At 45.4% G+C, this 26,627-nt stretch overlaps 2 protein-coding genes and 1 pseudogene across 3 annotated transcripts in view; 2 read left to right on the forward strand and 1 right to left on the reverse strand.

Moving 5' to 3' along the window:
- Positions 1–21,867, reverse strand: part of EFTUD2 (elongation factor Tu GTP binding domain containing 2) — a 65,030-nt gene extending 43,163 nt beyond the window's left edge. The window contains exons 1-10 of one of the 2 annotated variants that reach the window (XM_021681757.1): positions 21,791–21,867; positions 18,850–18,958; positions 11,458–11,623; positions 9,916–9,994; positions 8,394–8,469; positions 7,850–7,915; positions 7,034–7,069; positions 4,900–4,990; positions 3,645–3,727; positions 671–837 (exon numbers count right to left, since the gene is read on the reverse strand). In XM_021681757.1, the coding sequence (XP_021537432.1) occupies positions 671–837; positions 3,645–3,727; positions 4,900–4,990; positions 7,034–7,069; positions 7,850–7,915; positions 8,394–8,469; positions 9,916–9,994; positions 11,458–11,623; positions 18,850–18,954 (869 nt within the window). In that variant the 5' untranslated portion in view covers positions 18,955–18,958; positions 21,791–21,867. The remainder of the gene's footprint in view (positions 1–670; positions 838–3,644; positions 3,728–4,899; positions 4,991–7,033; positions 7,070–7,849; positions 7,916–8,393; positions 8,470–9,915; positions 9,995–11,457; positions 11,624–18,849; positions 18,959–21,790) is intronic. The other variant, XR_006541299.1, reaches the window with a different exon arrangement.
- LOC110573170 lies at positions 5,393–5,769 on the forward strand (annotated as a pseudogene).
- Positions 21,868–23,400: 1,533 nt separating the features above from the next.
- Positions 23,401–25,667, forward strand: CCDC103 (coiled-coil domain containing 103). The gene is made up of 3 exons (XM_021681621.1): positions 23,401–23,543; positions 23,969–24,101; positions 25,215–25,667. The coding sequence occupies exons 1-3, from the start codon at positions 23,401–23,403 to the stop codon at positions 25,665–25,667; spliced, it is 729 nt and encodes a 242-aa protein (XP_021537296.1).
- The last annotated feature ends 960 nt before the right edge of the window (positions 25,668–26,627 follow it).

A 26,627-nucleotide genomic window follows, 5' to 3' on the forward strand; every position in this document is an offset into this window, starting at 1 on the left:
TCCATCTGTCAGCCTGCACATAAGACCGTGATTAGGACATATTTAACCTATTCTTCCAAGTCACCTTGATACCGTATTCTAAGGTCTCCCAGCCATCACTCATACTTATTAATATAAGCCCACGATACATCTTGCTGAAAAGCAACTACGTCCACAGAAACAACAGCCAACAGTTCCTTCATTTACTGAGTCTGCATTAGAAGGTAACAGCAACTAACACTATTCACTGAGCAGGTTCTATATGCCAAGCAGCGTGCTAAGTGTGTTGCCTCAAATATCTATCTAATTTCTTATAACATCCCATTAGGCAAACATTATTATTCCCCTTTCAAAGAGGTGGAAGCTGAGGTTCTAGGAGCGTAAGTTACTTGCCCAGGTTCACACACTTGGTATGGGGTGAAAGTGAGACTAATTCTAGAGGCCCAGGTATTAAGCACAACGCAGAAGTGAAGATGTGTCTTAAGCTGCACAGCTGGTTAAGGCCCGGGGTCAATGAGGCCAAGGCAGTGGAGTAAAACCCTGTAGGGCCCTGGAACGTGCCCCTCGCCTGGTCCAAAAAGCTCATTATGCACCCCAAGAAATCTGAGTTGCCTCCCAAAGGTGTTCAAGGTTAAGATTTGTAAAACACAGAGTTCCTAAGGACAGGAAATCCACGCCCGGCATCCTATACCTTATGAGCCCATTGACCTCATCTACGATGTGCCGCAGCTTATAATAAGCATCGGTGGGAGGCAGTTTGAGCTCCAGGATCAGCCGGTCAATCTTGTTGATGCACACGGTGACCGCCAGCCTCTCCTGCACTGCGTGCTTGATCAGTCGCTCGGTGTTCAGCATCACCTGACACACAAGGCCCAGAAGGTGGTGAGAAGAGCAAAGGGCAGAAAGTCCAGAGCAGAGCCAAAGAGGGTACTATTTGAAAATACGAAGTATGAGGAAAAGAGGACCTGGGGAAATAGATTGTTGGGTGGAAGCAGAGGGTATCTTGGCTAAAGGCTGATTCAGGACCTTGAAGAGGGCATCTGGCAGGACTGAGACACGGATAAACACACGGATGATGCTGGGAGCCAGGTCTCCCAGTGCTGGAGAAGGGGCGGAGGCAGGCTCAGGAAGCACCTGTGGTGCTGGATGGAAGTGTGGGTATTAGGATGGACACATGATTTCTTCTTTTTTTATTGTTAATCACGTTTCATATACATGTGTAGAAATAGTGATAGATGTGTGCGGGGATGCACTGTCTGTGTTCAGTGCAAGGGTCTAGAAGTAATGGACCCCAAAGCAGTGAACACACCCTGACCTTTGTTTCTAAATACCAGTCTCCATTACAAGGATCCAGAACTCCTTGAAGAAATGGCTGATTCCAGGACCGGGGCAGAGAAAGCACAAAATGAGTCTAAAACATCGGGTGCCGAAGAGTAAGAAAGTACTTAAAAAAAAGATGGGACATGTCAAAAGGACAAAGAAGCCAACCTGAAGGAGCTCTATCTAACCGAATCTGGGATAGCTAGAGGATCAAGATATGTAAGGATAGTGATGGATTATAACTCACTGAATGAAAAAAAAAATCCATGTATCCACACATGTGACAATAAGTTAAGCAATGAGGGAGAAGAGGAAGTCCTTCCTCACAATAGAATTCCAACCAAAAAATATAGAAGGAATTATAAAAGTTATAAAATCACCATTTGCAACTACTACGGAAATAAACTAGGAATGCTCAATGGAGGATAAAACTTGGGGTGCCAGACTGGCTCAGTTGGTGGAGTGCGCGATTCTTGGTCCTGGGGTCATGATTTTGAGCCTCACGTTGGGTGCAGAGATTAAAAAAATGTGGGGCGCCTGGGTGGCTCCGTCAGTTAAGCATCCGACTCTTGGTTTCGGCTCAGGTTGTGAACTCATGAGTCATGGGACTGGGCCTAGCATCGGCCTCTGCACTCAGTGGGGAATCTGTTTGAGATTCGCTCCCTCTACCCTTCCCCCGACTTGCACCCAATCTTTCTCTCTCAAATGAATAAATAAATCTTAAAAAAAAAGTAATAGATGATAAAACCAGCATGCAAAGTTTGCAAAGGAGTATAATGTATATATAGACTCAAGGTATGTCTCCACAAATTATTTATTACTAAGGGAAAATAGTAACTTTACACTGGGGAAACCTGGCAAACCCACCTTAACCAAGCAACCAAAGTTAGTATCACCAGTAATGGGATAAGGTGACACCCAGGGCCTCCTGATGTGATGGACTAAGAAGAACACAACTACGTTCATGTAGCATTCCTGCCAAAAATAACCTGAACATAACCATGAGCAAACATTCAACAAACCCAAATGGAGACATTCTACAAAACAAATATAGCTTATACTCTTCAAAAATGCCGTCATAAAGGACCAAGAAAAGCTATTGAACAGTTCTAATTAAGAGACTAAGGTAGACATGAGGACTGAATGCTAGACAGCATCCTTGATCAGGAAAAAAAAAATTCTTTTTTTTTTTTTTTAAGATTTTATCTATTAATTTGACAGAGAGAGAGTATAAGCCCAAGCAGGGGGAGTGGCAGAGGGAGAGGGAGAAGCAGGCTCCCCGTGGAACAGAGAGCCCGATGCAGGGCTCGATCCTAGGACCCTGGGATCATGACCTAAGCTGAAGGCAGACACTTAACCGAATGAGCCACCCAGGTGCCCCAGGGAAAAAAAGAATTCTATAAAGGACGCTACTGAGGTAGTTAGTGACATGCAATAAGGTCTAGAGAAAAAGATGTACACAACATATTGTATCAGTGTTAAATTCCCTGATTCTGGGAACTGTATTCTGGTCATGTAAGTAAATGCCCTTGTTCTGAGGTAACATGTTGAAATATTTCACTTTCAAACAATTCAAGGGGAAAATACGCACACACTCACATATGCGTGGGTACATGTACAGAAAAAGAATTACAAAGCAAATGACAGTGTACTCCTGTACTGTTTTTGCAACTTTCCAATAAATTTGAAATTATTCCAAAATGAAGTCAAATGGAGGAGAGGGGAGGGAGCAACTCTGGCTCCCTCTACTGGCTATGTCATCAATGACCACATGAATAAAGTTAGCCAAATTACCTCATCTTTCAATTTAGAAATACATAAGACACCTTGGGTCTTTTAACTCTAATCTCTCTAGTCTAGAAAAACGCATTAACATTTAAAATCCATTTACATGAATATACTCTCCTCCTTCTCTTTTTAATTACATTAGTCATTTTATTTTGGGTCCTATCATTTTGAACCTCACTGAACAGGGAGTGAGGGACTCATACTGAGAACTAATTTTGTCTTTTTTTTTTTTAAATAGATTTTATTTATTTATTTGACAGAGAGAGACACAGCAAGAGAGGGAACACAAGCAGGGGGAGTGGGAGAGGGAGAAGCAGGCCTCCCACGGAGCAGGGAGCCCGATGCGGGGCTCGATCCCAGGACCCTGGGATTATGACCTGAGCCGAAGGCAGACGCTTAATGACGGAGCTACCCAGGCGCCCCTTGAGAACTAATTTTGAACTTCATATGCTGCCTTAATTTCAAAGCAAATGTGAGCCTTAATCCCACAGACATTTAATCGTGTGGGGCAAACCTAACAGGGAGGAGGGGTCCTAAGAGAGTAGAGGCAGACTCACGCCTTCAGCGGCATCGATAAAAAGGACAACTCCATCTGAGATGCGCAAGCCAGCCGTGACCTCATCAGAAAAATTCACATGTCCTGTAAGACAAATACCAAGTAAGTCACTACCTGCGTGGTGCCAGGTGCCAGGATGAGGCACAATTAACTTGCAGGTGGTCTGAGGGAACACTGCAAAGCATGTGAACCCCCAAATATGCCCTTTCCCTTCTTCCCACAGCTCCCCGCCATGTATAAAATTCCACCAGTTAGAGTTACATGCTTGGATTAAACTTTCATACAGCAGGTCCCCAAACACAAAAAGAATGAAGTGTTCTGTATGCCCTAGGAGGGCGTAACATCTCGACATTCATACACCAGCTCGACCTCAACAGCAGTAAGCAGAGTTCTATGGAGGCAGAGGATAATTCAGAGGCAGGAGAAAGGGCAAGAAAGGCCTGGGGCACAGGAGACAATTCCTGGCAAGGTGCTGCTGGTGGTGGAAGGGGCTCAGAGGTATCAGGGCGCTGGGCACCTGAGGCTGAGAAGGTCAATTTATCAAAACTCTAATGTTTCTATTTAAAACTCTGCCCTGAGTTGGTCCTTTCCGTAAGATGAAGACAGAGTCAGCCACAGGGCAAGGTATACTGCTCCTACGATGACCTGTTGGGTGTGTTGACCCCCTGGCCTCCTCCAAAGACTGAGAGCGCCTGAGGCCAGGGCCTTGTCTGACTCACCCTTGTTACCAAGCGCCTAGCATGGGGCCTGACACAGGCTGAAATGAGTCAACGAATGAGATTCCCCAATATTTAAATATTTTAGGGCAGAGCAAAGAGAGGGGCGAAACAGAAAGCCTGGCTCACAGTGCCTGCGAATTAACTAGTCAGGAGCAAAGGAGACCGTGGAAAACAGAAATGATCTCAATGAAAGGGGAAGTGAAGGGAATGTAAACCCAAAGATGAAGTGCTCTATTTTGTTCTGGAAGAACGAGAACACAAAAAACAAAGAGGGTAAGGTTCTTTTTTTTTAACTGTTTTTTTTTTTTTTAAGATTTTATTTATTTCTTTGACAGAGAGAGACACAGCGAGAGAGGGAACACAAGCAGGGGGAGTGGGAGAGGGAGAAGCAGGCTTCCCGCCGAGGGGGGAGCCTGATGTGGGGCTCGATCCCAGGACCCTGGAATCATGACCTGAGCCGAAGGCAGACGCTTAACGACTGAGTCACCCAGGCGCCCCAAAGAGGGTAAGGTTCTGATAGAAAAAGGAATGTCCTACCTGGAGTGTCCATGATATTGAAGAGGTAAGATTTTCCTTTGGTATCTGGCAAGACCACCGTCACAGGAGTGCTTTTGATGCCAACACCTCTCTGAAAGTCACAAAGACAGAGAGAGCAGTCAAGACTTCTTCCTATGCAAGAGGGCTTCCTTCTGCTCTTGGGGCTTGCCGGCTGCTAGTAAGTTACACTGATGTCTCTCCTTGAGTGTGATTTTTATCTAAGCCTCTAACCAGAATGACCCTTGAAGATGAAATATCTTGGTGTTAAAATCATTTTTGCGGGGGTTTGGTTCAAATACAAAAAAAAAAGTAAAAATAAAACTGAACAAGCAAGTAAAGCAGGATTAAACCCAACAGAGAATCCAGCATCCTACAATCTTACCTTCATACACTGCTAACTAAAACAATAACTGAAGCATCATGTAAGTAAAAAGAAACACCCTGGGGCATTTTAGGGTTTAAAAAACCATGATGCCCTTTCTGCCCCTGCTGCCCCGTGGTGCCCATGAAAAAGCTTGTGGCAAAGAGGGGACCAAAAAAAAAAAAAGCAAGTTCTGCACTTTACCTTGACTGCCCCCACTCAGTGGAAGATGGGATCATGGATGCCACCATTTTTGAACAGTTTCTTCAAGAGAGAATCAAAGTGAATGGCAAAGTCAGGAATCTTGGTGGAGGGGTTGTAACCATTGAAAGGTGCAAGAGCAAGATTACTGTAACTTCCGAAGTGCCTTTTTCCAAAAGGTATTTAAAATATCTCCCCCAAAAATATGTGAAGAAGAATAATCTATGTGACTGCGAGCAGATGCCAACTGCAAAGACAGTTATGAATTGTGTTGTTTCCAGATTAACCAGGATGAAGAGGAAGATTAAAATGCATTTATCTGAAATATTTTATATGAGTTCTTGATTAAACCTTGGGAACCAAAAAAAAAAAAAAATTACACACACACATATAAAAGCTATAACAAGAGGGGCTCCTGGCTGGCTCAGTCAGTAGAGCATGCGACTCTTTACCTTGGGGATGTGAGTACGAGCCCCACATTGGTTGTGAAGATTACTTTAAAAAGAAAAAAAAAAATCTATGTAAAAAAAAAAAGCTAGGGGCGCCTGGGTGGCCCAGTTGGTTAAGTATCCAACTTTTTTTTTTAATGGATTTTTTTTTTTTAAGATTTTATTTATTTATTTGACAGAGAGAGCACAAGTAGGGGGAGTGGCAGGCAGAGGGAGAAGCAGGCTCCCCGCAGAGCAGGGGCAGCCCAACGTGGGACTTGATCCCAGGACTCCGGGACCATGACCTGAGCCAAAGGCAGTTGCTCAGCCAACTGAGCCACCCAGGCGCCCTAAGTATCCAACTCTTGACTCAGGGTTGAGAGTTCAAGCGCAGAGTTGGGCTCCATGCTGGGGGTGGAGCCTACTTTAAAAAAAAAAGTTATAACAAGAAGTATAAAAAAAATCTAGCCAAACGTATTAAAAAACAATAATAGCTAACACATGTTGATTGCTTATCATAAGCCTGCACTGCTCAAAATTCCTTTAGTAAATCACACTTACGAACTTGAGCTCTCCATATGGCTAAGAAAAAGAGACAGAAATAAAGGAGAGAGAAAAGAGAGGGGTCAGAGAGTAGGGGAAAGATCCAGAGAAGAAACACCCGCCAGCTGGAATGGGAAAGACAGCGATGTATGCTCACTGCTTTACATAGAAGAGAAGCACAAAGACAGAAGAAGCCACTCTCAAAGAGAAACTACTCCCAGAAAGAGATCGTCATGTGGATGGAATCATCGTACAGATTTAAGGATGATGTCATTTAAAAAATTCTGTTGTTTCTATATAACTGAGAGCACTAATGTAGACATCACCTCTTAGCATTTGCCCTCCTAGGCCAAATTAAATCCAGTCAAGGGTAGGAAGGTCCCTCCACCTACCCTACCGCTTGCCTGCCCCGCTCTCTTTCAAGTACTAGATCAGGGGATGACTGGCAGAAGCTACGAGATCAAGAGGTGTGAGACGGGAAAGAGGGGGGGGGTGCAGTACAGAGCAAAGTGTTAACATAAAGGCTCCCCCACATTCCCTGAAGAGCCGGACCCGCTGGGTCCAGTGTGGGCAGCAGTCAGATTTCCCCAGGCACACTTACCTCTTGCTCTGTGAAGAGAATGTCAGTATAGCACAGCTTTAAAAAAAAAAAGAAGCGCTGTTACCACCTGACTCCAGACCCCTCTCCCACACAAACCATTAATCGCCCTCCTCCACCAGCTCCCAACTCAAGGCTTTCGGCCTCAGGAGGATACACGGAAGACAGAAGGGTATCCTACAGAAATTCCAGACAATAAAACCAGTGCCCTCTCAGATGGAAAATGTTCCTGGATGGGTGTTTTTGGGGGCGGTTAGGGTGATCAATGAGGACCAGGTATGGCTGGAGAGCTAAATTTTATCAAATGCACTCCCAAGGAGTAAAGGGAGACACATCCAGCCTTTATGGAACCCCCCGCATGTCAAAACACTCAATCTAGCAGACATGGAGCATTTATTGCACTGAGACTTGCGGCCACATTTGGCCTCATTCACTGGCATTTAAATTTATCATGGAAACAACAAGGTCCAATTGTATTATATTTATAGAGTAGGCTATAAATACCACGACAGGAAAGAATAGGCTATAAAAGTCAGGATATATCAGAACAGAGGAAAGATCCCAAGTGCAGAACAGATCATCCCAAAATACTGCAGGTTAATATTCTCTATGCTCCTGAGAAGTTAAAATTACTTTCTTTAAAGCTATGAATAGAGATTACAATTATAAAGCAGCACTTTGTAGGTGTCATTATTTATGAGAGTGGGAAGGTGGAAGGAAGGGGAAGGAGAGAGACACCTCTGTATATTATGAATGGTTCATCCTAAACCTTCTACAGATTTTTGTTGTTGTTGTTCCTTCCACAGATTTTCTACTTACATCTTGGTCATAGCGCTTCCTGATTTCCGGGTGAGTCTGCTCTATTAAACAATCTACAAAACACGTCTGAAAGGGAAGAGAAGGTTAAGATATGTTAAGCACAAAGGAAAATCTACTCTACCCTTCTCTCAGTGCCCAATATACCACATAATTTAGGGATAAGGAGAGGAAGAGGAGAGCAAGGAGGATTATGGGACATCAAGGGATTAACAGTGAAGCCATAGGATTATTTTCAAATGAAAGATGAAATCTTTCTTGGACAAGCATTCCCCCAGGAAATGAAAACTTATAAAATCAGAGTAAGGCTCAATTTCCCCTCTTCTGTCCAGATGTAGACACAAGGCTGCAAGTGGCTTAGAAACAGGCTCCATCTGCTGCTCAGGAAAAGCTAGAATTTCACAGCAGGTTTCCCACTAGGCACGGAGGCCCCCCAGAGTCAGGAGATCCAGCATTATGGCCTCAAACCCCAACCTGTGACTGAGGGCTGAAAAAATGAGCAGGAACGAAGAGAAATCCTGTTCCCAGTAGCTGAAAATTCTCTCACCTTGCCATGGTGGAGATGGCCACAGAGGGTCACATTTCTGATGAGTTCCGAGTTATCCATCAGATCTGCCAAGAAACTGAAAGGAGAAAGGCAAAGAGAAAAGGGACTTTGGCAAAAGCTTCCAAATAGGAAGTGGTGCAAAGGGGTTTCACGTATTTTGTCAGGAACAACTTTCAGACCAACTGGAGAATGCTCAGAGGCAGACATGAATTTCTGTATCTACACTGGTCTGGCTCTGGAAATGGAAGACACTTTTCCATGAAGTAACACAACCCACGAAAAGAGATTTCAAAAGCAAACAAGAAAAGCAAAACCAAATACCAGCATGCATGCACACACATACACAAGCACTGTTCCTTTCAAAATCCTCAGGTTACATTTATTCCATTTATGCATTTATTCTATTAATGCAAAGGGGACTTAAAATTACTTTGAGGCTTCTCTTTTTAAGATTTAAAAAATTTTAGAGATAGAGAGAAGAGGGGGTGAGGGAGGGAGGAGCAGAGAGAGAGGGATAAGCAGACTCCGTGCTGAGCGCAGAGTCTGACGTAGGGCTCAATCCCGCAACTCTGAGATCACGACCTGAGCCAAAATCAAGAGTGGAACGCTTAACCAACTGAGCCACCCAGGCACCCCAGCTTCTCTTTTGAAATTGCCCTCAGAGCTAGTTAACAAAACTTTTCAGAAAACTCCATCTCATTAATGATGCTGAGGAGTTCCAACTTGATCAAAACCAGCACTGTCTTTCTTATCACCCACATTAACTCATGGCAAGTAGCCACCAGAGGACTTTGGCTCTTTGAAACATCTAGGACGCTTTCAAAGATTTGAGATTTAAAAAAAAAAAATCACCATTGAGAACACAAGGGAAGCTGAAGAAAGTTCTAAAGACAACTGAAAAGTTGTTTAAAAAATGGCTGAATGTTGGCAGGTGAGCTGACCATTCAGAAGAGATCCCACTCTTTCGGACATACTAAATGTCAATATTTAAAAAAAAAAAAAAAAAAAAAGGAGTTTCATTATCCAATAATGAGTTCCAAGCACTTCAATATAGGAGGACCTTACAAGTGCATTTCATCAATGAAAATATTTTCAGAAAGCCTGCAGTATGAAGAGTCTAAACTACTCTACACATGTATCCACCTACTTGTACCCTCCTCTCCAAAATAAAGAGTTGTTATATTCCCCAAACACTAAGCAATCTTACCAAGTCAAAATAGGCTCTGGTGGCCCCAACACTGATGATTACAATACCCAGTTCTGCCTCAAAGGCCGGCTTCTAATACCCAACTAAAGGATTGGAAGAGAAAAGGCCGAGATCTAAATGAGATCCAAAAGAAAATTTAAGATTGGCTTAACTTTTCCAGCAACCGTATGCTCAAGGAAAATTCTGACAAATTGTAGGAGAGGATTTTTGCTTTTTCAGTTCACTAGCTACTTCAACCACAAACCACATCCTACATCCACAGAAAAATGAACCCACACTATTTGTGCAGAGAGGCAGAGAGACCTTATAACTTACTCCATTTCATACACCGTGACAGGTAATGTCTGCTCCATCAGAGTGAATTTCTTGGTTTTCACTGGCTTAATAATAGGTTCTAGCGGGGGGGAAAAAAAGTAGTGATGTGCAGGTTGGCATAAAACATAAAAATACAGAGCCCCATTCCATTAGACTAAGCTTTCATTTTATTTTTTTAAATATTTATTTATTTATTTGAGAGGGAGAGAGAGCGTGCAGGGGGAAGGGCTGAGGAAGGAGAAAGAGACACTCAAGCAGACTCCCAGCTGAGTATGGAGCCTGATGCAGGGCTTGATCTCACGACCCTGAGGCCATGACCTGAGCCAAAACCAAAAGTCGGATGCTCAACCGACTAAGCCACGCAGGCGCCCCTAGACTGAGTTTTCATAATGTGTATGTGACATCAATTTATGTTATTCTCAAGGACTACTCATATGTTGAAACAAGTTCTGGAAATGCTGTTTGGCACTAGACAGTGAAGGATCTGGAACTGTGGACTCAGAAGTTTGCACTTCATTTTGTGGGAGGAAGGGAGAGGGACTGGATATAGGCTGAGGTCAATGTCAGTTCAAAACCTCTCCTTGCATTTATAAAATCTAACCACTTCTCAGAAGATCAATGAAAAGGATATAAGAAGTAGAAAACTGGCACTGTGAGGACTGGTTAAAGGAGTTAGGATGATTTCTTTTCTTTTCTTTTTTTTAAATATTTTATTTTATTTTATTTCAGAGAGAGAGTGAGAGAGAGAGAGCACAAGAGGGGGGGAGTGGGAGAGGGAGAAGCAGACTCCCCGCTGAGCAAGGAGCCCGATGTGGGGCTCGATCCCAGGACCCTGGGATCATGACCTGAGCCGAAGGCAGATGCTTAACGACTGAGCCACCCAGGCGTCCCTAGGAGTTAGGATGATTTCGATGGAAAAACAGATCACACCAGAGGGAGAACTTAAAAATAGTCTTTAAGTTGGGGCACCTGGGTGGCTCAGTCGGTTAAGTGTCCAACTCTTGATCTCAGCTCAGGTCTTAATCTCAGGGTCGTAAGCTCAAGCCCGTTGTTGGGTTCCATGCCGGGCATGGAGCCTACATAAAAAACAAAACAGGGGCGCCTGGGTGGCTCAGTTAATTAAGTGTCTGCCTTCGGTTCAGGTCATGATCCCAGGGTCCGGGGATCAAGTCCCGCATCAGGCTCCCTGCTCAGCCATTCCCCCTGCTTGTGCTCTCTGACAAAGAAATAAATAAAATCTTTAAAAACAAATAATAAACAAAACAAAAACCCAAAACCCCAAAACAAAACAAACAAAAATAGTCTTTAAGCACCTAAACAGATATTCAGTAAATAAAGAAGTAACTCCCATTTGCTCTGTAACAAGCTACGAGTTGCACTGAATACTAAAACAGGGTAAAAGGAATCTCAATCCAGAAGCAGTACCTGAAAATAGTAGAGAGAAGCGAATCATTCACTGAACTTTCAACACTGCTGACAGCTATGACCTGACGTTTTCCAGACTCCATCTCACCTCTCCCAACCCGGTGCCTCCGGACTTACCGGTGAGAGGCTGGGTGTCTTCTTCCTGAACGATGGTCTCCACCTCAGGGCCGTACACCTCCTCAGCTGTGGGGTAGTACTTCTTGTCCTCGTGCAGCACGACCTCCATCCCAGGGTGGTCCTCATCATGGTCTCCCACATCATCGTCGTCATCGTCATCGTCCATCTAAGAGCAAGAGAGGGGAGGAGGGCAGGAGAGGTGTGCACCTTCCTTCTCAGTGACTGTCTACGTTATATGAGTTAAGAGCAATGACTCCCCAGGCTTGGCAGCTTCTTATTTTGAGTTCTGTGCCAAAGACTCAGCAGGGCAGGTCCTGCTCTTATGTGATCCTTCACAGTAAGCCATGGCTACCGACGGCTCTCTGGCTTCAAGCTAGCCCCTTCTTAAATGTGGGCCACCGGTCACAAGTGGATCGAGACTGGAGAAAACAAATGGCTTATCATAGCATATCCTTTTTTTTAAAGATTTTATTTATTCATTTGACACAGAGAGAGAGAGAGCACAAGCAAGGGGAGCTGCAGGCAGAGGGAGAGGCAGACCCCCCACTGAGCAAGCAGCCCGACGTGGGACTCGATCCCAAGCCCTGAGATCATGACCCAAGCCAAAGGCAGACGCTCAACCGACTGAGCCACCCAGGCGCCCATAATGAACCACTTTTTGCACACCCGTATTGAAACATCACTCCTTATTTCTTTAGGATAATTTCTATTAGCAAAACTGCTGGGCTGAAGGGTCTGAATACTTCAAGGTTCTGCTACATGTCTGCTCTGTGGCGATGTCTCCTCAGTGCTCACGTGGGCAGTGCACGAGAGCACAACACAGTTTGGAATTAGATGAGAGGAAACGTAGCCTGATTGTCCAATCATTCACTCAGTAAATAGTTAACAGCCATCGACCACATGCAGGCACTTTTTTTTTCTTTCTTTCTTTCTTTCTTTTTTTAAGATTTTATTTATTTATTTGACAGACACACAGCAAGAGAGGGAACACAAGCAGGGGGAGTGGGAGAGGGAGAAGCAGGCTTTCCGCGGAGCAGGGAGCCCGACGCGGGGCTCGATCCCAGGACCCTGGGATCATGACCTGAGCCGAAGGCAGATGCCCAATGACTGAGCCACCCAGGCGCTCCAAATACCTTTTTTTAAAAAAAGATTTATTTATTTGAGAGAGAGTGAGTGAGGGTAAGCGAGCAGGTGGAGGGGCAAAGGGAGGAGGAGAGATAGTCTGAAGCAGACTCCGTGTGAAGCCTGACGAGGGGCTCAATCTCACAACGCTGAGATCACTTGTGAGATCATGACCTGAGCCAAAACCAAGAGTCAGAGCTTAACCGACTGCGACACCCCGGCTCCCCTCAACAAATACCTCCTGGGCACTTACTATGTACCAGACGCTGCTCTAGTGTTGATGATATAGCAATGGAAAAAAAAGAGGTGATGACATTTGAGTAAAACTCTGAAGGAAGAGAGAGGCTCTACAAATGGCTGAGGAAGAGCATTCTAGTTGACTGGAACAACAAATGCGAAGGACCTGGGCCAAGAGGATTAGCAAGGAAGAGGAGAACAGCATAGAAGTTTGAGAGTCCTTAGTGAACAGAATGCATCTGATAGAGTGGATGAGATCACCAGGGAGTGAGCGTACTAAGAGAAGAGGTATGAGGAACGGAGCCTTGGGGTCTGCTGACATTTAGAGGTCAGGGAGATGAGGAGTCCCCAGCAGCAAAGATGGAGAAGGAACGGGCCAATGAGGAGAAGGAAAACCAGGGGGTTCCATGGAAGCCAATGGAAGAGGAGATTTTAAGGAGGGAGTGATCAGCCAGGTCGGTCAAAGGCTGCAGACAGGTCAAGTAAGAGGAGGATGAGGCCTGGGGCCGAGGTCACTGGCGCTGTGGAACGGGAGAGGCAGAGGACAGAAATGGGTTTGAGAGGATGTGGAGACAGCAAGTATCAAAAACTGTTTTGAGGCATGCTGCAGTGGGAAGCAGGGTAATGGGATGAATTCAGAGAAATACCAGCATGTCTGTATGCTGACGGGGATGATCTAGCAGAGGGAAAACTGACACAGGAGCGGGGGGGGGGGGGACGGGGGGGACGGACTGCTGGGGTGCTGGTCTCGTGCAGGTGAGAAGGGGTGGGACCTAGTTTCTAGTAGATAACAACACAAACAAACCATCCCTAAGAACAGGAGGGAAGGCATATGGCACAGATGCAGGGAGGCAGGTAGAGGTACTGGTGGGAGCCCGTTTTCCTTCACACAAATCCCAGCATGTCAAATGCTTTCTTAAAAAGAACAAAAAAGGGGCGCCTGGGTGGCTCAGTTGTTAAGCATCTGCCTTCGGCTCAGGTCATGATCCCAGGGTCCTGGGATCGAGCCCCGCATCGGGCTCTCTGCTCCGCCGGGAGCCTGCTTCTCCCTCTCCCACTCCCCCTGCTTGTGTTCCCTCTCTCACTGTGTCTCTCGCTGTCAAATAAATAAATAAAATCTTAAAAAAAAAAAAAAAAAAAGAACAAAAAACTCTCCAGTGGTATGCTGACTGGCTACCTCCTACCATCCTTACGCTCTTCTTCAATTAATGCAGTCTGACGTTACATTAGCTCTTTGGATAGCCGTACATATCCTACTCACGGGGGCCCCAAAACAGCTATCAAGCCAGTTTCCTCCTGCCCCATACTGCTGAATGCATTTTGCATCTAATTGTAGGATTTTATGTAATAATTTCCAACTACCTGTAATTATTTCTAGCTGGGTGTCCTGTTGGTGACTCAAACTTGACAAGTCTAAAATAAAACTATGCAAGTGTCTTTTCCTCATTTCTATTTGTCTGTTAATAACCAGTGTTCTGCTAATCTCCCACCCACCCCAATTTCTCCCCTCTAACTCCACACCTGTGCACCCTTCCACTGTGATGAGCTCCTGGCCTCCTGACTCTCCCTTCACTAAAGGAAAGGTCCCAGCATGTTGCTTTGATCATGTTACCCCTTCCTCCCCGTTCTCCACTCAAGGCCTTAGGGTCTGGTCCCTCCTCTGTGCTTCACTCCTACAGCCGTCCTCCAGGGACCGTGCTTTGGCAATTGGGAGGAGGAATCACTTCCTCTTAACGTGCTACCTCTGGGCCCCTGCTCACTGCACTCCTTTCAAGAATGTCCTTCTTTCTCTCCTGTCTCCATTATCAAAATCCTACACATCTCTCTACTATTATATAGTTCAATAAAAAATGTTTTTAGGGGCACCTGGGTGGCTTAGTTGGTTGGGCATCTGCCTTTGGCTCAGGTCATGATCTCAGGGCCGTGGGATCGGGCCCTGCATCGGGCTCTCTGCTTGGCGGTGAGTCTGCTTCTCCCTCTTCCTCTGTGATCTCTCTTGCTTTTGCTCTCTCTCAAATAAATAAAATCTTTAAAAACAATGTTTTTATAAAATCTTTAAAAAACAATAAAAACAATGTTTTAAAAAAAAATCTGTGCTGGGCGCCTGGGTGGCTCAGTTGGTTAAGTGTCTGCCTTTGGCTCGGGTTGTGATCCCAGGATCCTGGGATTGAGTCCCACATCCGAGCCTGCTTCTCCCTCTCCCCGCTGCTCATGCTCTATCTCTCACTACCTCTCTCTCTCAAATAAATAAAATCTTAAAAAAAGGTAAACATAAAAAAATAAAAAAATCTGTGCATGCAAATCTTCCCTGTGGACTGGGAGGCCACAGGAACTCTCACTCTGCTGGGAGGAGTATGGACTAGTGCTGGTAAGTGGAGGAACAATCTGATTGCACTTAGTAAAAGCCCCTTAACTAAGTATAAACACATTCAGTATGTACATGATCCTGTGATCAGCAACTCTGCTTTTGGGAATGTAACTCAAAGACATTTTCACATGGTGCGGGAGGGACATATCTGTGAATATCCACTACAGCGTTATTTGTATGAGGGGAGGCTGGTGGCAGGTCACCCTGGTGCCCATCGATAAGAAAGTAATGCACACCAGGCATTACTGAGCAGCAGTCCAAAGCCAGACCAGACAGACACACAGCACCAGAGATGGATCCTAAACCACAACACTTACCACAATGCTGGGTGGCAAAAGTGAGAAGCAGAAAGATGCAGACAAGCCACTACCACTTACAGTATTTACATTAATAATGCAACCATTCACATTTTGTAGCTCATACAAAAATTCACACGCACATGCTACAATTACTACAGTAATAGCATGAGGAAGAGATACAAAGGAATTAGTAAGTTAATGAAACAAGAGCAGAGCCCTGCACAAGCAACAATACCGAGGAGCATGAACCAGAGTGGGATGAACTCAACACTCGGTACTGAGGTGAAAATGTTCAGGGCCTAGGTGGTCCTTTTGCTTTAAAGGATTTCTAACAGCTTTAGTGAAACAGAATTCACACTTCACACAATTCACCCATTTTCAATGCACAATCCAGTGGTTTTTAGTATATTCAGAGCTATGCAACCATCACCACAAACGATGTCAGATTGTCACCCCAAAAAGAAACCCTGTACCCTTTGGCCATCACTCCCCAATTCCATGCCCCAAAATGAAGGCAACCATTAATCACTCCACTTCCTATCCCTACAGATGCCTAGTCAGTCTTCGGCTCCACTATGAATGTCACTTCCTCAGATACCCTTCTCGGTCATCCCAGCCAGAAATGATCCCCCCTTATTAACTATTACTGTATTACTAAGTTGAAATGATCTGAATGGGGCACCTGACTGGTTGGGTTGGTGGAGCACACAACTCTTGACTCCGGATTGTGAGTGTGAGTCCCACGCTGGGTGTGGAGATTACTTATAAATAAAATCTTGAAAAAAAACATAAAAATAAGATGATAAAATAATCTAAATGGTACTAAATGGTACTAAATGTCCTTCCCTGCTTCATACTATAAATATTTTTTTGTACTTCATCTCCCCTGGTGAGCAGTAGGTTCCTGGAGGGCAGAGATAGTGCCTTGGCTCTCTCCGTATCATGATTCCTTGGAAATAGTAAGTGATTACAAATAAAGTGATTACAAATACTCAATGAATGAATGAATTTATTTACTTAGCCTGGAATTCAAGTATGTTGAGATCACTCTGAATTTAGAATCCCTTATCCAATGTGTTAGCTTATGTCATGTGTGAATTTTATAAACTTCCCTTCTCTATCTTCACCTACACCATTGATAAAAAGGTTGAAAAGAGGGGCGCCTGGGTGGCTCAGTAGTCAAGCGTCTGCCTTCGGCTCAGGTCGTGATCCCAGGGTGGCTGGGATCGAGCCCTGCATCGGGCTCCCTGCTCAGCAGGAAGCCTGCTTCTCCCTCTCCCACTCTCCCTGCTTGTGTTCCTTCTCTCACTTTGTCTCTGTCAAATTAATAAACAAAATCTTAAAAAAAAAAAATAAACAACAACAAAAAGGTTGAAAAGAATGGGACCAAGCATGGATGCCTGGGGCATGTCACCTCTGGTGGTGATCCATTAATCAACACTCTTTGGGTCTCACTGTTCTATCAGCTGTGACCTCTCCTAACTTTATTATGACCCAACCCCTATTCTTTCCACAGGGACATCATGAGTTACAATGATTACCTTACGAAAAGTGAAATGGAATAAGGACCAAGAAGACTTTCTATCTATTTGATCTGCATGAGAATGTATTCACAAATTGCTTATAAAATGAAAACTACTTTAAAGTATTTTTAAAAAGAAAAACCTGGTTTATAAAAAAAATTAAAAACTTCAAATGCCTTATTCAAATCAAGACACATAATATCCATAGCATACCCAACTTATAACTCAATCTAGTAATCATATCAAGAAAATCATTTTTATAAAACTCACATGAGTTTCCTAAGAGTTTAACAATCACTTGTTTTAAAATTCCTTCCATCATTTTTACATCCACACATACTAGTTGGTAGTTTCTGAAATGTAGTGCCATTACCTTCATCTTTGAAAAGTAGAAAAGTTGCCTGATTCACTTGCTAGCGCCACAGCCATTCCCCAGTTCATTAAAGATGGCCACAATGACTCTCTTGGCTTCACTCTGCCAGGTCTCCCCCACCACACCGACCCAGGATATAATTCATCTGAACCTGAAGACTTGAACACACCTAAAACTGCAAGATGCTCTCTTTTCACCTCACCTAGAAGGCTTCAAATTTCTTCTTCCAGTGTTTATTCTCTTTTTTCTAATTTGAAGGACATTTTCCCTAATGGAGCAGACGGACTGTTCTGCTTTCCTGCCGTCCTGTTAATATCACACCTCCATTGATAAGCAGTGGGCCCATCTAACTCTTGTTCATCTTGTTCTGGACATTGCTAACACATGAAAGCCACCTTTGATGTCTTTTGCAAGCCTCAGACCCCTCTGGACCCATCCTCCATAGCTCTCCTGAAGGGAGTCATAAGAATCTGTACCCCCCCCTTTTTAATTAGAGAGACAGTGTGAGTGTAAGTGGGGGGGGGGCTCTAGAGGGAGAAGCAGACTCCCCGCTGAGCAGGGAGCCCGACATGGGGCTCCATCCCAGGACCCCGGGATCGTGACCTGAGCCGAAGGTAAACGTTTAGGTGACTGAGCCACCCAGGCGCCCCTGTATCTTCCCTTTCTATTGCTTTTATTCACCTTTCAAAACCCAAGCTTATGAGGAAGTTGCAGTGCAGCTGCACCTGGAAAAACTGATCACCTTTTCTAAGTTCCTATTACTCATAACTGTCAAAAAGAACTTCAGGTAGGGCGCCTGGGTGGCTCAGTTGGTTAAGCAACTGCCTTCGGCTCAGGTCATGATCCTGGAGTCCCGGGATCGAGTCCCGCATCGGGCTCCCTGCTCAGCGAGGAGCCTGCTTCTCCCTCTGACCCTCCCCCCTCTCGTGTACTCTCTCCCATTCTCGCTCTCGCAAATAAATAAATAAAATCTTTGGGCGCCTGGGTGGCTCAGTCGGTTAAGCGACTGCCTTCGGCTCAGGTCATGATCCCAGGGTTCTGGGATCGAGTCCCGCGTCGGGCTCCCCCTGCTCTGCGGGGAGCCTGGTTCTCCCTCTGCCTCTACCTGCCACTCACCCTGCTTGTGCTCTCTCTCTCTGTCAAATAAATAAATAAAATCTTAAAAAAAAAAAAAAAAAAAAAAAAAAAAAAAAAAAAAAGGAACTTCAGGTAAATGGAAGGAGAGCTACTACCAGATAAAGCAGAGCTCGTATTATAAAACCACAACCACCCATGAAACTACCTTATATCCCCTTTTGGAACTTCCGTAGCTAAGCTTTCTTAAGTGCAGCATAAGACCCCAACAAGTCATATATTTAAAAGGTGCAATGTGAGAGATGTACACAGAATATTATGGGAGCACAGAGGATTCACTGCCCCCCCCATTTTTTTTTAAAGAGAGAGATGAAAACAGCAATATCTTTGTTTTACCTCATCAAGATCTTTGGTCTCTCTGCCCAATTCATCATCATCTTCATCAGAATCAAGCTCTGGTCCAATATAATTCCCAAACTCATCATACAAGTCAGTATCCATGATGCTAAAATTCAAGGAAAAGAGGCGTTAGATTCTAGCGAGGTAACCAAGGCCTCCACAACATGGCCCCACATTTCTAACCTTATAGTTGACCATATCCCTTCAACACATCTCCTCTCCAGTTAGACCAACCTACTGACTGCTCCTCCTCACTGTTTACGTTCTCTTCTCCCACTCTTATTATACTAAAAAAATTTTAACTTAAAATACCAGAAAGTTGCAAAGTAGCACAAGTATTTTTCTTTTTCCTAAATTACTTGAGGATAAGTTGCTGACACAGTGCTTCATCACCTCCTAATACCTGAATGCAGGAGTTGGCAAACTATGGCCTAGGGCCAACCTGGCCTGCTGCCTGTTTTCATACAGCCCCCAAGCTAGAAATGTCTTTTACATTTTTAAATAGTTGAAAAATATCAAAAGAATATTTCATGATATGTGCAAATTATATAAAATTCAAATTTCAGTGTCTATAAAAACAGCTTTATTGGAACACAGCCAGGCCCATACATTTATAATGTCTGTGGCTGCTTTCACACTGTAACAGCAAAGTTGAGTAGTTCTGAGACCATATGGCCCACAAAGCCTAAAATATTTACTATTTGGCCCTTGATAGAAAGTTTGCCAACCCCTGCTTTAGTGTGTGTGATTCCTACAAACAAGGACATTTTCCCACATAACCACAATATGACAGTCAAAATCAGAAAATTAATAGTGAGACATTACTACCACCTAATCCACAGACCTCCATTATTAGAACAAACTGTACTTTTTTTTTTTTTAAGTAGGTTCTGCATGCCCAGCGTGGAGCTCAACGCCAGGCTTGAACTCATGACCCTGAGATCAAGACCTGAGCTGAGATCAAGAGTTGGACGCTTAACCGACAGAGCCACCCAAGGGCCCCTGGAACAAACTGTTCTAATAATGTCCTGCACAGCAAAGGATTCAATCCAAGATCACATGTTTGCATTTAATGGTCATGTGTCTAGTCTCCTGCACTCAGGAACAGCTCCTCAGTCTCTCCTTGACTTTTACAACCTGGTGCTTTTGAAGATTACAGGCGACTGGTTTTTGTATAATGTCCCTTAATTTGGGTACATCTGATGTTTCCTCACGATTGGAGTCAGGTTTTGCATTTTTAGCAGGAATATCTCAGAAGCAATGTGGTGTTCTTTTCAGTGCATCTCCTATCAGGTGGTACAAGATTTTAATCTGTCCCATTAGTTATGATGTTCATTTAATTACTTGATGATGGTGGTGTCTGCCAGGCTTTTCCAATGTAAAGTTCTCGTTTTCTCTTTGTAATTAATAAGTATTCCGTGGTTTTCTCCACTTCAATTACTGAAATTCCCTTCAAAGTAACAATTCAAATGCCACCTCCTTCAAGCTTTTCTAGATCCTCAATTTCTCACTCCCCTACACTGCTATAGCCTTTTGTACCTTAATCAGCATTTAACTCTGCCTTGAATGGCAGTTAACTAATTAACCTCCCCAACAACCCTACAGTTTATAAGTAATAACAAACCAGAGGTGGTGTAAGGGTTAGGGCGCTGGGGTTGAAAGGCCTACATTTGAATCCTAACTTTGTCACTTACTAACTAGGTACTTTCAGGTTAGTTACTTCACTTCTCCAAATCTATTTCCTCAACTGGAAAATGGAGTGAGTAATCCCCATTGCGTGAAGTTATGAGATTTAAACAAAATAGTCTGTGTAAACAATTTATCAAAGTCCCTGGCTCAATAAATGTCAGCAAGCATTATTTTTTAGCTCTTCTTGAATACAGGAACCCTGTGTTCCTTGTGCCTTCCTGCCAATGCCCAACATAGCACCTTGCATAAGCAGGAACACGATGTTAACGGAATGGAATATCTTATTTTGAGATAGTGGTATTTATCTCAAGTAAAGGACTAGCTCCAGGGACTTGTAATTAAATGTAAATTACAATGGAAACTTTCATATACATAGAGATTCTTTTTATTTCCCAAGAGCTATCACATCTGTGCTCATTTCATTCTCCCAAGATCCATGAAGTGCCTGCACACATTTTTATAAAAGGCTGCTCGTGGAACAAATCAAGCTCATTTCTGCTCCAGGGCCTTTACACTTGAAATTCTCTTCCGAAATGCTCTTCCCTTGGATATTTATACCTTGTTCCTTCATTTCACTCAGGTCCCTACTAAAATGTCACCTCTGAAAATGTCACTCTAAAACAGTCCTCCCTACACACACTCTCCAATCCCCACTTTCACTGTTTTATTATTATTTTATTGGTAGTAGTACCAGCCCCTAGCTCATATATATCTATTCACGTCACTTTCACTATCATCTCCCCACCTACAATTTAAGCAAATACTTTTTTTTCCCCACTTAGAACTGTGCTGGCACAAAACAAGACCTCGATAAGTATTTGTTGAATGATGACAGAATAACTCCTACAAGGCACAGAGAAGGTAGAAGACTTGCCCACAGTTGCACAAAACTAGTGGCCAAACCTCATTGTAGCTTCCCGCTACAACGCAGGCTCCCAAACGAATACAGAATAAGGACGGAGGGAGCTTGGTAGAGAAGGGATGAAGAAGGCACAGATGGAAGAGGGAGTAAGACAACGACCCTTGCCCAGGGAAGGGATTTTACGGATGGTCGACACTGAGGGAACCCCGGAATCGAGGTATGTGCTGTGTGGGGGGTGTCTTTCATTCCCTTTCCCGCTCCACGCTTCAGTTTACCCATCTGTAAAGTGAAAGGAGGCAGAAAACCTACAACGTCTCTTCCAGATCTGACATTATTTAATTTCCCATCCCAGCAACTTTCTCCTGCCGTTGACCCGCGCCCGCTCACCTGCCGCCCGCTCAGCCTGAAGCTCCAAGTCCGCCGCCCGAGACCGCGCTTCCGCCCCACGCCGCCGCTCCGCTGCGCCCGCCGTCCGGAAGGACCCCGCCGACGCCGCCGTCGCGTTTCTGCCCCGAGGACGGCCCTCTGCCTGAGGACCGGCTGGGAGGAATGCCGGCCGCGGGCCCAGGAACCAGCGACGTGGAGTCGAGAGCCCCCAAACCAAGGCGTGGGCTGCTCCAAAGAGACTAAGGCCGGAGGAGGCATGAATCTGGTCAGGCGCCTCGGAGCCACCCTGAAAGGGGGCCTTCTGGACGATCACGTGGTCAGGCTGTTGGAGCAGTTGCTGAGCAACCACAGCTGCTCTACGCTGAGCTGTGCGGTTCCGGCATATCTGGGTATTCCCAAAGAAAGCAAGGAAACTTAGGCCTGAGGTCCTGGGGTGAAGGGCTGGGGAGCGGAAGGGTTAGTTGTTCTCTCTCGTCAATGACTGGGGAGGGCACAGAATTGGACAGGAGCCGGGACACCTGAGTTCAGTTCCTGCCCCGCCCCGCCCCTTTCTCGGTGTTCGGTTTACCCACGCTGGGGTGGAGGGAAAGGGGCTGTGGGGTTGGTCGCAGACCTCCTGCTTCCCTGCCCTAGGGCTGTTGATGATGACATCGCCACAGAACCTAGCTCAACGCACCACAACTCTGAGGTTCAGAGAGGTCTCACAGCTTCAGATGTGATGCAAGGACAATACCCCTGTGGGCAAGTAAATGCCAGAACCACTACTAGAACCCATATAGATGATTTCCCGGTAGAATGGATCAATCAGCCTCACATACTCAGAAGCTGCAGAAGTACAGCGGCAGAGCTAAAGAGGTTGCTCAAGTACCTACAGACCTGTGCTCCAGCCCTGGTCTGGACGGAGGGATTTGGGAACAGAGATCCCTGAACCCCTTCCTCTGCCACTTCTGCTTGATTTCCTACTCAGTCATTGCATCTGGTTTGGGTGAAAAGTATCATTTCCCATTGAAAACACTGAATGATGGGTGAAATTTTATTCCTGGACTCAGGAGTATGGTTAACAACAGTTCTGCTTTTGTGGGAGGTCCTCTGTCACTTGCTATAGAGTGAACCCATATGAAAGAGTGAAGGGACTGAATTCTGAGATCCAAATGTCTCCTCAGCAGAAGCACTAGAATTAAAATACTTTTAGAAGTAGAGAACAAAATTAAGACAGGGCTCCATGGTGATGGGTATTAAAGAGGGCACATTTTGCATGGAGCACTGGGTGTTATACGCAAACAATGAATCATGGAACACTACATCAAAAACTAATGATATAATGTATGGTGATTAACATAACATAAAAAAAAAAAAAAGACAGGGCTCCAAACTGAAAGTCAGACTCTGTGTTCTATTTTCACTGACAAGTCTTAAGCAAGTCCTCACTGTGCAACTCAGCTCCCCTCTATAGAGAACTAGATTGTTGTAACACCCTCCAAGATAAGTAGAAAGATATCCAGAGTGCTTTGGGGTCGTTTTGTAGGCTGGCAAAGAAGGCAGACACATCCTCCTCCCTGATATTGATCCTCCACTGACGTCCATTCCCTTTGCCTTCCTAGAAACAGACCATGGAAAGGAATGACATCATTGACTTCAAGGCTTTGGAGAAAGAGCTGCAGGCTGCACTCAGTGCTGATGAAAAATACAAACGGGAGAATGCTGCCAAGTTACGGGCCGTGGAGCAGAGGGTGGCTTCCTACGAGGAGTTCAGGTTGGCTTAATGCAATTTCTTTCTTTTTTTCAGCCTAATGCAGTTTTTCTCAGACCCTCCTGTTATGGTGGACTATAGTGGATAAGAGCATGTGCTTTGAAGTCAGACAATTCTGGGCTCAGTCCTGGCCCTACCTTCTGCTACCTGTGTGATCTTATGCAAGTTATTTAACCTCTCTGAACCTCTATTCCTCATCTGTAAAAGAGAGTGACTATTGTTACGATTAAAGAAATTGTTACATGCAAGATTTTGAGCACAGTGTCTGGCACATGGGAAGTGCTCAAAAGCTGTCAGCCATTGTTGCTGTTATTATTATTGTCATATTGGCTTGCTGGTAGGTTTCGCCTCTATCATGCAAAGTACAGCCACCTCACATCCACAGATAGCATGAAGCCTATCCTCCAATCTCTGTCCTTTGCCCACAGGGGTATTGTCCTTGCATCACATCTGAAGCCACTAGAGCGGAAGGACAAGATGGGAGGGAAGAGGACTGTGGCCTGGAACTGTCACACTACTCAGAGAGGGACCTCTCAGGACGAGACCACTGAAATCTCCCAGGTAGGTGAAGCCCAGCCTCTTCAGCCCAGTAGGATTCTCTGCCCTAAACCTCCAATCCTGTCTTCTTTTTTTTTTTTTTTTTTAAGATTTTATTTATTTATTTGACAGAGAGAGACACAGGGAGAGAGGGAACACAAGCAGGGGGAGTGGGAGAGGGAGAAGCAGGCTTCCCGCCGAGCAGGGAGCCCGATGCGGGGCTTGATCCCAGGACCCTGGGATCATGACCTGAGCCGAAGGCAGCCGCTTAACGACTGAGCCACCCAGGCGCCCCTCTAATCCTGTCTTCTTACGACACATACTTCTTCCTTCTTTCTCACGTTAAACTGACAGAGGCAGGTTTCTGCCTCCAATCCCAGAGAGAAAAGCAACCAGCAGACGGTGAGGGCGAGTTAAGCTGGGCAGAACCAGTCAGAAAGGTGGCCTAGGCAGGTCTTCTTCACTCAGTCCGTTGGCTTGCACTCCCAGATCAGATTTGAGTTACTCTGCCCCCAGGTTATATGGTATATAGTGTAATGATACTGTGGCAGCGTTGGGAGAGAAACCCAGCCTGTCAGATTTCTTTTTTTTTTTTTTTTAAGATTTTATTTATTTATTTGACAGAGAGAGACACAGCGAGAGAGGGAACACAAGCAGGGGGAGTGGGAGAGGGAGAAGCAGGCTTCCCGCCGAGCAGGCAGCCCGATGCGGGGCTCGATCCCAGGACCTGGAATCATGACCTGAGCTGAAGGCAGACGCTTAACGACTGAGCCACCCAGGCGCCCCGAGATTTCTAACACTCACCTTGAATTCCTTTCTCTCTTTCTGAGGTTTCCAGTCATCCCCTGACTTACTTTCATAGAGCAGTGCACATATGTGCACATTCATCAGTGGGAAAATCCTAGTGCAACTGAGATTCTCAAATCATGGCCTGGGTTCCTTGGGGCCCTCCCTCCCTGTCCCATTCCCAGTTCCCTGATCTGAAAACCAGGCCCACAGGGACCACAGCCTACCTAGTGCTCTGAGAGCAACACTAGAGCTAAGATGAAAACCCACAGGCTCCCCTTGCTGTCACTCTCTTCCTGCCGCAGAGCAGCTGGAAGAGCTCGGGACTTTCTTCCCTTCCTTGTGATGCAGGAGAAAACACTTTTCCAGCCTGAGACCTCTGCAGAGTTCTACCGTGATTGGCGGCGGTATTTGCGGAGCGGGCCAGAGCGCTACCAGGCCCTGCTGCAGCTCGGAGGTCCAAAGCTGGGTCACCTCTTCCAGACGGACGTGGGGTTTGGACTTCTAGGGGAGCTGCTGGTGGCACTGGCGGATCATGTGAGGCCAGCCGACCGGTTGGTGGTGCTAGGGATCCTGCACAGCTTGGCCAGCACTGGGCGCTTCACCCTGAACCTGAGCCTGCTGAGCCATGCGGAGAGAGAGAGCTGCAGAGGCCTGTTTCAGAAGCTGCAGGCCACGAGTGCTCCCAGAGCCACAAAGGAGGGGCTCAGCCAGAAGGAGCGGGGTCTGGAGGAGCAGCCTGGTGGGCTCCAGGAGGAGGAGAGGCTCCTGCAAGAGCTGCTAGGGCTGTACCAGGTGGATTGACAGGACCATTTACCTTCAGAGGCCCCCAGTGGCCACTGGAGGCATTTTTTGCTTGTTGTCCTGGGGGCTCTGCAGGACTGTAATGAGAAGCCCACACCTAATTCCCTTCTCAACTTGGAATTGGCAGAACATATGCAGGAATCGAATCTTCCTCACTTCTCCAGCCACCTTGGTTGCTCAATATTCTGAACTGTGTAGATCAACAGGATGGTCAAGGGCCCAAGAACCTGAGTTTTGCTTCCCACCTTTAGAGTCTGCCAAGCCTCTAGCCCGTGGCCCTGAGAGATGAGTGTGTACCCAACCAAATGCTGGCTATTACCAGTTAAAGCCTCTACTCATAAATAAATAAATAAATAAAAATAGAAAAGAAAAATCATCAGTCTTCCATGACAAACAAATACTGATCTCCATAGCTCTTAACAAGAATACCCCAAATCAATGAATGCATACTTAACTGACAAATAATCAAATGCTACCTCACTGAGGTATAGTATTTTCCTCAGGGGCTGAATTCCTGGGCAGGTTGTGTCTGGGAAAGCCCCAAGCCATCAGCTTCGGTCTGGCCAGCCTCCCAGGCTTCAGACGGCCAGATGTGCAGGCAGGTGGGTCTTCTTCAATTCCTGGATTAACCAAAGGGAAGACCTTTCCACCAAGCAGGCAGGCAGGGCCTGAAGCAGGAAGGCAGAGATTTTCCTGCTCTAGCCCCTGTGCCCTTGCTTCTCATTCCGGTTTCCCCTGACCCATTCTTGGGTGAGTGCCAGTGTTCTAGAAAGGAGAGAGAAGGCCAGGTTCTAGAATGGTTTTTCCCTCAAGATCACATCTGGAGCATGAGAAGGGCATCTTGTACATCAGGTGGGAATAAATTGCCTTGCCTTTGGCCGTGTCCTCTGCAGATTCTTGCTTCTCTTCTGGCTGCTCCAACCTTTCTCCTATAGATACCTGCTCTTGGCAGTGATTTCT

Source organism: Neomonachus schauinslandi, chromosome 15, assembly GCF_002201575.2.
Source record: "Neomonachus schauinslandi chromosome 15, ASM220157v2, whole genome shotgun sequence".
NCBI classification, from domain to species: Eukaryota; Metazoa; Chordata; class Mammalia; order Carnivora; family Phocidae; genus Neomonachus; species Neomonachus schauinslandi.